Raw genomic sequence first — 13,931 nt, 5'->3', positions numbered from 1 at the left:
CTTTTGGGCCACACCCAGCAGTGCTCAAGGCTGACTCCTGGCTCTTCACTCAGGGATCGTAAGGGGTTCAGGGGAGCATATAGGATGCCAGGGATTGAACTGGGTGAGCTGCATGGAAGGCAAGCGCCCAATTCACTCTACTAACACTCTGGCTCCTATTTATTTGCATTTGAGACCATACTATTATGCAACGCCTTAACCTCTGCACTATCACTCCCCTGAATTTTTTTTTTGCTTTTTGGGTCACACCCGGCGATGCACAGGGGTCACTCTTGGCTTTGCACTCAGGAATTACCCCTGGCGGTGCTCAGGGAACCATATGGGATGCTGGGAATCGAACCCGGGTTGGCCGAGTGCAAAGCAAACGCCCTATCCACTGTGCTATCGCTCCAGCCCCACTCCCCTGAATTTTTATGTATTTGGATTTGGATTTCAGGGGCAACATTTTTTGTGTCCTAGTGAGTGCCAGCACACCCAACAGTGCTCAGAGACTACTCTAGGCTCTGTGCACAGGAATAACTCCATATGCATGCCAGGGATTGAACTATGGTCAGTTGCATGCAAGCAAGTTCCTTAATTTTTATTCCATCTCTGTGGTCTGTTAGCTACCATTTCTTTTGCCATGCAAAAGCTTTTAAGTAAATTCAGTTCTGTTGTTTTTCCAGTGGTGTAGAATCATTGACGATATCTCTAAGGTCTATTACCTGAAGAATCTTTTATTTGGAGGAGAGGTGGGGGGGACACACTTGGAGATGTTCATGACTTCTGGCTCTGTGCTTAGGGATCACTGTTGGTAGTATTCAGGGACCATGTATGATGCCAGGGATCGAACTTGGCTCTGTCACATGCAAGGCAAGCATCCTTCCTGCTGTACTCATTCTAGCCCAATAACCTAGAGAATTATGCCTATATTATCTTCAATTCATTTTATGGATTCTGCTCTAATTTTGAGGCTTTTAATTTACTTTTAATTAAATTTTTGTGTATAGTATGGATCATTTTTTTTTCTTCTGCATTTGGACATACATTTTTCCCAGCACTATTTGTTGAAGAGGGTATCCTTGTTCCACTTCATGTACCCAGTCTCTTTGTCATAAATTGTCCATGTAGCTGAACAAATCTATTTTTGTTTTGGGGTGATATTATATCATCATTCCAGCCCCCGCAGTATTATTTTCCTTGGGGTTAATGTGACTGGGCCACACTTGGTGATACTTGGGGTTATTCCCAACTTTGGGCTTGACAGTCAATCCCAATGGTGTTCAGGGACCAACTGGTACTGAGGATCAAATCCAGGTTGGCCATGTGCAAGGTCTTAATCCCTATACTATCTGACTCAAAAAATCTTAATTTTAAAAGACAAAATAATGCAAAGTATATTTTCTGATCACAATGAAATAAAACTAAAAATGAATAATAGAAGAAAAAATAGAAAATTTATAAAGTGACTCTATTTGTTTTTGGGTCACATTCCTGGCTTTGTGATCCCTATAACTCCTGGAGGTGCTAGAGGCACAGGGAATAAATCCAGGTTAGACTTTGGCCATGTGTAAGGCCACTGCAGTGCCTTACCTCCTGTATTCTCTCTGGCCCCAAAGTATACTTCACATATGCTAAGTCATTGCAGCTAACAATTTACAAGGAATTACAATTAGGAAAAAGAAAAGTAATATAAAGCCCAGTAACAGACCTAAGCATACACTGTGGATTTACAATAAATATTTTAAGAGCAGTAGAGAAAGTATGGTCAATTAATTATGGTACAACTGGATAGCCAAGCAGCAAAAATAAAAATTGTCATTAGTTATCATATATAAATTTAATCTGTATCTACATAATGAAAGTCCAGAAATAATAAGTGGATGATACCCCCACATATCGTATTATCATCGTAAGAAAAAATGTGGGAAATACTGATATTTAACTATAATTTTATTTGTGGGATGTTGGATCACACCTATCTATGCTCATGGTTTGCTTTTTATTTTTGAGGGGGGAGGGGTGTCACACCTGGCAATGCTCAGGAGTTACTTCTGGTGGTGCTCAGGGCACCATATGGGATGCTGGGGATTGAAACTGGGCCGTGCGCAAAACAAATGCCCTCCCTACTGTACTACTGCTCTGGCCCCAGTGTGCCCATGGTTTACTCCTGGCACTGTACTCAGGGTTCACCCTTGGTGGACTACCTTACCAGCTGTCCCAGCTCTCTGGCCCTATCTATAATTTTATTTTTTTTTTTTTTTTTTTTTTTTTTTTTTTTTTTTTTGCTTTTTGGGTCACACCTGGCGATGCACAGGGGTTACTCCTGGCTTTGCACTCAGGAATTACCCCTGGCCTTGCTCAGGGGACCATATGGGATGCTGGGATTTGAACCCGGGTCGGCCGCGTGCAAGGCAAACGCCCTACCCGCTGTGCTATCTCTCCAGCCCCCCTTATCTATAATTTTAAATGACATTTAAAATTTAGACTTCTAGGGGCTGGAGCGATAGCACAGCGGGTAGGGCGTTTGCCTTGCACGCGGCTGACCCGGGTTCAATCCCCAGCATCCCATATGGTCCCCTGAGCACCGCCAGGAGTAACTCCTGAGTGCAAAGCCAGGAGTAACCCCTGTGCATCGCCGGGTGAGACCCAAAAAGCAAAAAAAAAAAAAAAAAAAAAAAAAAAAAATTTAGACTTCTGCCAGTTTTTACCACTTCTTTTTTTTTTTTGCTTTTTGGGTCACACCCGGCGATGCTCAGGGGTTACTCCTGGCTTTGCACTCAGGAATTACTCCCGGCAGTACTGGGGACCATATGGGATGCCGAGGATCGAACCCGGGTCGGCCGCGTGCAAGGCAAACGCCCTACCCGCTGTGCTATCGTTCCGGCCCCTTACCACTTCTTTTTAATACCCTAACTAGTCCTCTATTTCAAAAGACTTGAACCAATAAAGTTCTTTTCCTATTAATATATTATACTACCATCTACTCCTCCCCTTTTCCTTCCCATTGTTGCTGCTGCTGTTATTGATGGCAAGCGTCATACATACTTGGTTGTGGGTGCCCACTGAGCATCCCACATCTCATTGTGGTGCTCACACAACCCTGGCTGTGCTCCAGTGAATGTACACTCTGTCCTGGTGCTGCGGCCCCTCACAGCCAAGCTGCCAGGACCTTGCTCTGTGCATGAGGCACACTCATGGCCTCACTTGCAAGGCAGGTGCTTTTAGCCACTGAGCACCACCCCCCCTCCCTGGGTGCTGTAAAATCCCCCTTTGAGTCATTATCAAGGCTGTACATCAACTGATGGATGATATTCCTTGCTGCAGGTGCAGCTGTTTGATCAACAAGTTTCCTTAGTGATCTTCAAGGGGGATTAAACAGATAGTCCTCATCTTTTGAGGTGTACTGAAAACTAGAACTAAAAAATTGTAGACAAAGGGAAATAAGATTAATCATAAATTGATGAACCTGAGTTACGGTATATGGGGTTGGTTCATCAGACTATTTTATTTTTTATTATGATTTTTAAATTTTTTCATTATTTTAATTTTTGGGGGCCCCACCCAGCAGTGCTGAGGGCTTACTAATGGCTCAGGGTTCACTCCTAGTGGGGCTTAGGGGAGTACATACGGGATGGGGATTAAATGCAGGTCAGCCACACGCAAGGCAAGAGCCGTATCTGCTGTACTATCATTCCAGCCCCTAAACTATTTTATTTTTTGTATGTTTTAAATACTCTGTAATAATAATAATATAAAAATAATATAATAACATAATGTAATAATGTAAAGTTCTTCTAGTTTTTGTTTTGAAGTCACACCAGCTTTGCTCAGGGCTTATTCCTGGCTCTTTGCTCAGGGATCATCACTGATGGTGCTTGGAGGGACCTTATGGGATACTAGGTGTTTGTCAAACCTGCATCAGTCACATACAAGACAAGAGCCCAGACTGCTCTACCTCTCTCCAGTCTCTTTTCAGGTCTTTATAAGAGTTCATTAAAATCAGAATAAAATTACACTATACAATGATGACTACCAGTCTTATATCCACAAAACACCCAGCCAAATGTAATTTGTCTTTTTTTTTTTTTTTGGCTTTTTGGGTCACACCCAGCGATGCTCAGGGGTTACTCCTGGCTTTGCACTCAGGAATTACTCTTGGCAGTGCTTGGGGGACCATATGGGATGCCAGGGATTGAACCCAGGTCGGCCGAGTGCAAGGCAAACGCCCTACCCGCTGTGCTATCTCTCTGGCCCCTGTAACTTATGTCTTGATGGATTCTGTAGTTCTGCTGATGAAAGCAGGAAAAAGCAGAGAAGTTATGAATTTGAAGTGCCTTTCTGTAACACTTGTAACATAGAGCTAAGAACAGATAAGATTAAATTTTACCCTTTAAGGTTTGGTTAAAACAAGAAACAAAGGTGTAGAGAATAAGGGCTGAGGACATAACTCAAATGGCTGGAGCACAGGCTTGGCACATATAAAGGCCCAAGTTCAATCTCCTGTACTGCACGCCCCCTGAACACCACTGGGTATAGCCCTAGTGGTTCCCAGTGCTGCTAGAGCCAAGCACATGTATCTCCTGGAAAAGCTGTTGTAATGCCAGGTTGAGCACCACCAGGGATGGTCCCTGGGGCACTGATTAGAGCCTCCCTCTTAAAAAAGAGTAGAGAATATTTCACTGTATCACTGTAATCCCATTGCTCATTGATTTGCTCAAGTGGGCACCAGTAACATCTCCATTGTGAGACTTGTTACTGTTTTTGACATATCAAATACGCCATGGGTAGCTTGTCAGGCTCTGCCGTGCAGGCGAGATACTCTCGGTGGCTTGCCGGGATGTCGGAGAGGGGAGGAGGAATAGAACCCAGGTCGGCCTGGGTGAGCGCCCTACCTGCTGCACTATCGCTCCAGCCCAGAGAATATTTAATGTACTTTATTATTCAGAGATGAAACTATGTTACAGTCAACTAAATGCCCAGTACTTAGAATAAGCTCCCCCCTTAATATTTTGGTAAAATGAGCTTCTTACTTAGAATCCTTGACCCTCAGATGGACAGTTTTTAGGATAACACACACATGAAGAAGACTGATGCCAAATTTGAGGCTCTACATAGCTATTCTGATAATTTGACTTCTCCGTGCACTTAGGTTGAGGAGGCTCCAGCTCAGGTTGATGGCCTGGAAACCAGTGAGATTCTCGTATATATCCTGAAGGAAGAGAAAGGAGAAGTGCAGTCAATGAACAGCAAGGCTCTTAGTAATAAACATCATTCTTATTTCTCAGGGAATAGAGACTGAGTCCTTCAAAAATGAGACAAGAGGTCCCTAGGGAGAGCTCAAAGGGCTACCGAGCCCCTGGTTCAATCTTTAGCACTGCATGATCCCTCAGTGCCTCTGAGAATCATTCTGGGAGTAGTTCATGAGAACCAGGAGGTGTAGCTCAAAACCCCACAAATAAGAAAAAAATTAGAAATAATTTACTCACTTTTACAATTATTTATTGTTTGTTCTAGGCTCTGAGAATTAGGAATGAAAAAAAGAAAAGTCAACCTACTATGGGTTGGAATTGGAACTTGACTGTTGTAGCTTGCACCATATGTTGTTTCAAAGTAGTGTCCAAACTAGAAAGCAAAAGTTGTAGATAAAAGGAGTTTAGAGCTTATATAAAATGACATGGATTCTACCAGATTCTATCTTATTTACAATGGACTTTCGGCCTATGTGACATTAGTCCAGCATTTCCCAAAGTTCACCACTTGAATAATGGTGGAGGCTAGGGGGCGCAATCTCAGATGCAGTAATACTCTGCTTATAGCAATGGGTTTCCAATGGGTTCCTGAGTGATTTCTTTTCTGAAAAGGGGGGATAGACCAAATAAGATCAGGAACCTCTGCATAAGGTTATATCCTACATTCATCTCTTTTAATGGGTTTATTTATGAGAGATTTTAGGGAAAGATGCAGATAAATGACAAGTCAAGGTATACAAGAACCAGGGATAAAGCTAGTCTGATATATTTCATAAATCATAGGTATAATTAAGAGCTTTATTTCTATAGATAAATGAAGTCCACAAAGAACCAAGAGAAAGTGGTACCCATCATTTTCTATCTTAAGATAATGGTAATATTCAACTTAATAGTAAAGTAGGTTAGTTCCCAATCACCTCACTCAACTAAAGCCTGAGATTTCAGAATTGGAAGTTATTGAATTCTTCGAAGTTGTCAGAGGCCTGCCTCTCAAACGGTCACAGGTATTTATTGCTAGCAGAGGGGAACAGAGACAGGAAAGATTACCTGGGAAGGCAAAGGTTTGGGTTGGATGATGTACTTTATGTCAAATCTATCCTGGTTCCAGTTGCCCATTAGGGTACGAATTGAATAAGCATCTTCATTAGTGTTGCATCTCCAGCCATACTGAAAAAACTTGGATATATCATTCCAATCTGTCCATACTTCAGCATGACCATCTGCATTAATGAGGCTACCATAGTGTGGCTTTGCAAGGCAGCAGATGAGGGACTGTTTCTGGGGGAAAAGTGAGAAGAGAACAGCTTGTTGCACAAACCAGAGAGCAGAAAAGTATCACTTCCTTTTCCTCGACTAAACAAAAGCACAACTTACTGAGGATCAAGCTTTTCTTTCAACTTAATTCTTTTGTTTTGGTTTTGGACCACACTGCTGTGTTCAGGTCTTACTCCTGGTTCTGTGCTTAGGGATCATTCCTAGAGGGATTAGGGGACCAGATGGGTTGCTGGGGATTGAACCTGAATAGGCTTTGTGTGCAAGGTAAGTGCCCTTCTCACTGTATTATCTCTCTAGCCCTCTCAACTAAATTGTTGTAGTTCCATTTCTTTTTCTCCAGGTCCATGAATCCTTTGACCTATGCTTTAATGTCAAAGTAGTGAATGATTCTTATAAATGGCCTCCCACCCTCAAAGAAGATAGATAAACCTTCAGCACCCTTAATATTATATGGAGGGCTGGAGCAATAGTACAGTGAGTAATGAGTTTGCCTTGCACGTGGCTGACCCAGCACTCCATATGGTCCTGAGCACCGCCAGGAGCAATTCCTGAGTTCAAAGCTAGGAGTAACTCCTGTGCATCGCCACGTGTGACCCAAAAAGAACAAAAAATACTATATGGAGAACTAATTGCTCATTATAATGTGGGAGCTTATAAAGACTGAGTTTTGCTACTTTATAATCAATAAGATTAGTGGAGAACATTGGCTAATTAAATTAACACAATAAATGATCATAAATGATAATTTCCTTCCAATATAGACTCAGCTCAAATGGCACTTTTTCCATGATATCTTCTAAGTTTTCTCTCTCCTTTTTTTTTTTTTTTTTTTTGGCTCACAGGGGTTAGTCCTGGCTCTGTACTCAGGAATTACTCCTGGTGGTGCTCAGGGGACCAGATGGGATGCTGAAAATCAAACCTGGGTTGGTAACATGCAAGGAAAACGCCCTACCTGCTATGCTATCGCTCCAGTCCCTTCTCTCCTTTCATCTCAAAGAACTTTTATCTTCATATATTTCTGTATTAATAACTTTTAACCATATGGGGCTGGAGCAATAGCACAGCGGGTAGGGCATTTGCCTTGCACGCGGCCGATCCAGGTTCAATTCCCAGCATCCCATATGGTCCCCTGAGCACTGCCAGGGGTAATTCCTGAGTGCAGAGCCAGGAGTAAACCCCTGTGCATCACCGGGTGTGACCCGAAAAGCAAAACAAAAAAAAAACAAAACCCCCACTTCTAACCATATGTTGAATTCTTCAAATATGTGTCAAATGCCCTATATAACACTGTACATTCCCTGAACACAGGATCTATGTCTTAATTCATTATCTCACTCTCTTCTACTGCTCTATTAAAAGTGCTTTGGACATACCAGATAACCAAAGTCTGAATTGAAATTATTTTAGTAAGAAATCAAACGCCTAAATATTTAAATTTTTAGTCCAAAGACAAATTTAGTCTCTTAGGAGCAAAGAAATACCTTTTTCAAAGAGAAATTTGATTCTGAGTAGCAGGGGTCGTTTTCACCTTTTTCTGGAAAAGAGGAACAGCAATCATTATTCAGTGGATCCATGTTCCTCAAAATTAAAAAAGTCACCAATCTGGCTTCCCCAGTTCTCCAGGCTATGAAAGGATGTTCATCATCCAGGTAGTTGGAATGATTTGGGAGTCATCACCCATCTTGTATTGGCAAGGATAAAGTCAACACTGTAGCTATAAAGGTAACTGCCCTAATACCATGTCTTTTAGACAGATGAATGCACTGATGTAATAAACAGCATGATGACTCGATCATTTGGTCCTAAAAAACCTCACAGCCCAGTGCTTGAGGCTGCAAACCAAGGACTATATGCCCTAGAACTCTAAGGACAGGTATCAGCATCCTCCCAGTTATCCAAGCCTCAAACCTAGGGCCATCTTTGATTCTGTCTTTGAATGCCCACATTTGTCCACTCACTAGGTCTTGCTGGTTTTTGAACCAGTTCAGTCCCCTGCCTCCCCACCGTCAATTCAGATCTCAACTGGCCCCCGTCCCAGGACCATATTAGCCTTTATATCATCTTTCCAGCAGATTTACCCTTTTCAAATCATTTCTCCATAGGAAAGCAGAATCCTTCTTTTTTCTTTTGTGGACCGTGTGGGGGGCGGGCAGTAGTGGAACTCAGGTTCTATTACTGGCCTGTGCTCAGAAGTGACCACTAGCAGTATGCAGGAGACTGTGGTGCCATGGCATTCAAACCAAGGGCTGTCTTATGCAAAGCTAGCATCATAACTCTTGCACTATCTCTTTGGTCCCAGGAAATTAAAATATTTTATTTCTCCTTTCCCCCCCCCCCCTCACCAAGCTGTACTCAGGGTTTACCCCTGACTCTGTGCTAGGCGGTCATATGTGGTGCCAGGGATATGAGTCAACTGCATGCATGGCAAAAACATTTTTCTGGCTCTGAGAACTTTTGCAAACAAACATCTAAAGATGTCATCTATTTTAATACTTCCTGGTGCTGGCTACTTTCCAGATTAAGATTCAATCTATTCCACCGGCGTGTGAGTCCCTCTGACCTTGGCCCTTGCTTAACGACTTCACTTTCCCTCCAACTCCATTTCAGCCGAACTCAACCATTGTTTTTACAGGAGTAGACGCTCTCCTTATTCCTTCCGTCTCTTCACTTTTCCCGGGCCTAGCAAGCTGGTATTCCCCCCAGCCCCCTTAGCTTTCCACCCCAGCTGGCTCCACTTGGCGCAGCTTCCCCTGGGAGCACGCTCGCACGGTGCACGCTTGGGATGGGACAAAGAATTGTGAAAACGACCCTCTTTAAAAAAATAAAATATACAAAAACCAAAAGCCCCCACCAAAACCAATCCCGTGTGACGCCAGGCGCGAGCGCCGTGCAGCCCCTCTCGCCTCAGGCCCGCTCCGCTGGGCACTGAGGTGGCCTCACCTTCCTCCTGCCCCTCCTACTCCGGGGGCCGCCCGCGACCTCGGGCGCGAGTGGCGGGGTCGGCCAGGGCGGCCCGAGGGCTGAAGGCGCCTTCCTGGTGTGCCGGGGCCGGGGAGAGGGTCCCAGGCAGCGCCCAGGGCCCAGGCCATTCCCGGTGATGCTCGGGCAGGCGGCCCCGACGAGGAGCTGCTGCTCGGGCGGACGCTTCTGGGGGCTACCAGGACCACCCGGCGGTGCTCTGGGGGCTCCAGGGCTACAAATGGCGGTGCTGGGGCACAGAGGGCGCGGCTCGGGGTGTCCCAGACCCTTATTTAGACACTCGGGGGGAACGAGGCGGCGAGAGGCGAGGACAGCCACAACATCTCCCTTCGGCCCTCAGAGGCGAGTTTCCTTCCCGGAAGTCGCTGTTCCCCTTTAGTCGGCGCCGAGACGGAGCCAGGAAGTGACGTCACAGCGAGCGCCGCCGAGACCGCACGCGGGCGCTGGGAGGGAGTCATGGCCCCGCGGCGCCTCCTGTTGGTCGGCGAGGGGAATTTCTCCTTCGCCGCCGCCCTGAGCAAGACTCTGGATCCGAGCATTAGGATCACTGCCACCTGCCTCCAGTGCCCCGCCGAACTGGCCGGCGATCCGGTGGCCCAAGAGAACCTGCAGTGCCTGCGAGAGCGAGGTAGCAAGGCCAGCAGAAGGCCCCGCCCAGCCGCCGTCGCCGCCCCAGCGAGAAGGGCGGGGCTTGGGGACGCTCGGGCGGTGGGCTTGGCTCGTTCCCGTCCCGCGACCTGGACGGAGAAAGCGCCCCCTCCGTCGTTACCCGGGTGGATTCCGCACGGTTCAGGTTAGGGAGGGGCTTCCCAACTCTTCACACCACCCCGTGTCCCCGTTTCGTGCCAGGTGCGGACGTACGTTTTGGTGTGGATTGCACCCGTTTGGCAGATGCCTTGGAAACGCACGACAGGGAGTTCGATCGAATTTATTTTAACTTTCCGCACTGTGGACGCAAGGCGGGAATAGCCGAGAACAGGAAACTCCTGGCCAAGTTTTTCCAGAGGTGAGACAAGGAGAGCACGCACAAGTAACATGCGTTTGAGATGCACATTAACAGAGTTCACAGCGCTCCAAACATGTGTGCCTGGGAAATAAGACATACAGTCATGTGGAGCTCCGAGGAAACCACAGTCTTCGTAGTGGGAAATCAGACACACAGCCTTAAATGCTGAACAGAAGTACAGTCTGCTCTTAGGCGTGTAAAGGGAGGATCGCCTGTTTCTGATAGTATAAAATCATTGTAGCCTGTGTGCAGTGTTTCTCAACTCTTTTCTGACCTGGCCCTTCTTCCAACCTTTTCTTCTTGTGGAGACTCTGTCCTCTGGGTTGACCCCCTAGTCTCGTACTGTGGTCCTCATTTATTCGGATTTTCACCTATGCCCCTTTGGAATATCCTGTGGTCCATCGGGTCCCCTATAGCCCCTGGTTGAGAAATGCTGGTCTAATGGGCAAGAGCATGAATGTAGGCGCCAAACTGCTTGGATTCAAATCCCAATGCATCACTGAATGATGTAATTTAGGTAAGTTCACTTAATCCTTAGGTGCTTTTGCTTTTCTGTAAGCTGAGGATATTAACTATCTCAGAAAATTGTTGTGAACCTAAAAGGTGCTTTATGTTATTACCCCTATGCATGTCATATTGGAGGTCAGTGTGCATGAGAATTATCAAGAAATACTTCACAAGAGGCAGTGATTTTAGTGTTTGAAGAACAAAATTGTAATAGTAAGAAGAAAGAAAAACAAAGGGGAACAAGTCTGATCAGTGAGTCAAGTATAGGAACTTTTTATGACAGAGATGGCCAATGCAAATATAAAGCTAAATAATACCCCAGTCAGCCCTTAAAACCAGTTCCAAGTCGAATATTGACATTCTGTCTTTACTTCCAGCTACTTTCTTTGCATGCTTGAAGTCTAATAGGCCTTTGGAAAGAGGCATGATTGGACAGCAATGATCCACAGCCAAATTATGCAGATAAAACTAACTAGTGATAATTTCTACTTTTTTCTAATAAATGGCTGGTGTCCACCCCCCCAGCTCTGCAGATGTTCTTGCAGAGGAAGGAGAAGTCCATGTGGCATTGTGTAGAGGACAAGGTGGGACTCCTGCTGATAAGCCAACAAGAGAATGGAGTAACAGTTGGCAAGTAGTTGGCATGGCAGCTCTGGGGGGATTCATTTTAAGTGACGTGCATCCCTTCATCTGTGAGTCTGTGCCAGGGTACAAGTGCACTGGATATCGGTGAGTCCTAACATAGATGTAAGTCTTCTCCCTTTCCATCTCTTGCTAATAATTAAAAAATAAATTTCACAGGCAAGCTTTTTTTCTTGCCAACTTTCTGATTCAATCTCTAGAAATACTTGCATTCTTCAATAATGACAGGTATCTATTTTTGCCAGGAGTCAGAATAAGACCTTTAATTTAGAAGGTGCTTTGAACCATGTCTTTACCCGGAGCTTACCCTTTGAAGGTTCACAGCCCAGAATCTTCAGGATCAAACTGGGTGATCAGTGGTTTTCCTTTCCAGAACCAGAAGCGCTTATAGGAAAGTTGAGCAGGTAACCCGTTACTTTACCAGAAATCATTTCCCTTCTGTAGTTGTATCCTGATTGGCTTGATGGCAGCCATATCTTGAATGGCCAGTTTGTAACTTGTTAATGGTGGTTGTACTGTGAAAACCAGTCTGGCTCAACAAATCACTTCAGCGTTAAAATTTTCATAGTTCTGGGATATTGTTGAGATGATAGCTATCAAATTTCTGATATATATGATAGCTATCTTTTATTTTTCATTTTTTGGGGGGGAAGAGGCATTTGGGCCACAACTGCTGTGCTAGGGTTGTTCTGACCCTGTGCCCAGGAATGGCTGCTGGTGGTACTTGGGGGAACCACACGTGATGTGGGGAACTATATGTGGCGATGCCATATATAGATTTGATCTAGGGTGTGCAGGATGCAAGGAGAGACTTTACCTTATACTGTCTCTTCAGCCAGGATGGTTCTCTTTACAGTGGATCATTTAATTATTTATTTCCAGAATCAACTAAACAGTAAATTTTTCCTACAGTTTATTACTTGTGTTTTTAAGTATAGTTACATTATAATTCTTATTTTAAGTAAAAAAATGTATTTTTGGTGTTTGTATTTGAACAGGGATTTTCTGGAAGCGGCTTCTAGCCATCCTGTCAAAATCATCAATGAGAAACTCATTGTTGAGTTGGGCAAGGTTTTCCCCGTCAAGAGGCTGAAGTGTTCCTTCCCTTTGCTGCCACTGGGGGGCAGTGCTCCCACTTCCTGGAACTGTGACTGCCTGTCAGAGGCCTTTTGGATTAATCTCAGTGAAGATACCTCGAATTCAGAATCTCAAAATGTTGGAACAGCACAAGACACAAAGGATTTCCTGGTGTCATTTTCAGAACTTAGCCTCCGCAGAATTCCTGAGAGAGACTTTAAGGGAAAAGCACATGAAGGACTGCCTGCTCAAGCCAGGGTCTGCCTTAGACCTTCGCTCCTAATTCACCTTCAGGCTGTCATCCAAGCACCAGACTTTCTCCCAGGTTCCCTGCATATCCTCAGTGGACCCGTCTTTCGGAAGTGCTCTGTTTTGCCTTTTACAATGCCAGCATTTCACGAGACTTTATTTATCCTTGGGTTAAATGAAAACCCAAAGGATGGCTGTTTCCAATCACTACTGTGTCACTTGAAGAACATTCTAAGTGACCTTCTGACACACACAGACCTGGAGGGATCTAAGCCATGCAATTCACTGGAATTTATCTCTCAAAATGGGGAAGACATTGTGATTAATGTGAAATCTGAGAATATTGGCACAGATTGTGCCAAGGATCTAAACATTGGATCTGTTATCAAATCAGCTGCTAATAGTATACACAAAAACCAGTGTTTCGTGTTTGTATCTATAAACTTGGACCTATTAGCCATGCTTGTCTGGGGAATCTCAGACTGGAGAATATTATGGACCTTTGATAGCCGTTTCTTAAAGAATTTTGTCCCTGGGAAAATAGAACCTTTCCAAACCTATTCCCTATATCCTCCTACCTATGTGCATGATATAAGTTTTTGGTTAGATGAGAAGAAAGAATTTGATGAACTTGAATTTCACACTTTGGCCCGAGCAGTGTCCCAAGACACTGTCATCTCTATACAATTCCTTAGCCGATTTCAGCATCCAGAGACTGACAGGGTTAGTCTCTGCTATAGAATGACTTACCAGACTTGTGACAAAGCCCTCACCAAACAACAGGTGATATCAATGCAGTCCCAGTTTAGGAAAACGATTGAACAACAACTAAATGTGATACCCCGGTAGCTCAATAAATTTATTTTTACTGTGTAATCCTTATTGGGGTGGGAGTTGATAAAAACTACCAATTTATGAGAACGGGACATGAATTAAAAGGCTGGAATGCAAGTTTATCATGCGAG

The 13,931-nt window shown here is 44.5% G+C and overlaps 2 protein-coding genes across 4 annotated transcripts; one reads left to right on the top strand and one right to left on the bottom strand.

Moving 5' to 3' along the window:
* Positions 1-5,089: 5,089 nt before the first annotated feature.
* Positions 5,090-9,943, bottom strand: CFAP68 (cilia and flagella associated protein 68). The gene is made up of 4 exons (XM_055132171.1): positions 9,922-9,943; positions 9,447-9,820; positions 6,279-6,509; positions 5,090-5,191 (listed from the first exon to the last, which is right to left on the bottom strand). The coding sequence occupies exons 1-4, from the start codon at positions 9,941-9,943 to the stop codon at positions 5,090-5,092; spliced, it is 729 nt and encodes a 242-aa protein (XP_054988146.1).
* FDXACB1 (ferredoxin-fold anticodon binding domain containing 1) lies at positions 9,687-13,842 on the top strand. 3 transcript variants are annotated; one of them, XM_004604684.2, is made up of 5 exons: positions 9,687-10,113; positions 10,335-10,491; positions 11,524-11,727; positions 11,886-12,044; positions 12,639-13,842. In XM_004604684.2, the coding sequence occupies exons 1-5, from the start codon at positions 9,942-9,944 to the stop codon at positions 13,813-13,815; spliced, it is 1,869 nt and encodes a 622-aa protein (XP_004604741.2). In that variant the 5' UTR covers positions 9,687-9,941; the 3' UTR covers positions 13,816-13,842. The 3 variants fall into 3 exon arrangements, 2 of the variants coding, with proteins under 2 accessions (XP_004604741.2, XP_054989292.1); XM_055133317.1 differs by lacking the exons at positions 11,524-11,727; positions 11,886-12,044; XR_008629345.1 differs by lacking the exons at positions 9,687-10,113; positions 10,335-10,491; positions 12,639-13,842 and adding an exon at positions 10,493-11,008 and having other exon boundaries at positions 11,524-12,027.
* The last annotated feature ends 89 nt before the right edge of the window (positions 13,843-13,931 follow it).

This window comes from Sorex araneus, chromosome 3 (genome assembly GCF_027595985.1).
Source record: "Sorex araneus isolate mSorAra2 chromosome 3, mSorAra2.pri, whole genome shotgun sequence".
NCBI lineage: Eukaryota > Metazoa > Chordata > Mammalia > Eulipotyphla > Soricidae > Sorex > Sorex araneus.
The sequence above is the reverse complement of the archived record's forward strand: the minus strand, read 5'-3'. Positions and strand labels throughout refer to the sequence as shown.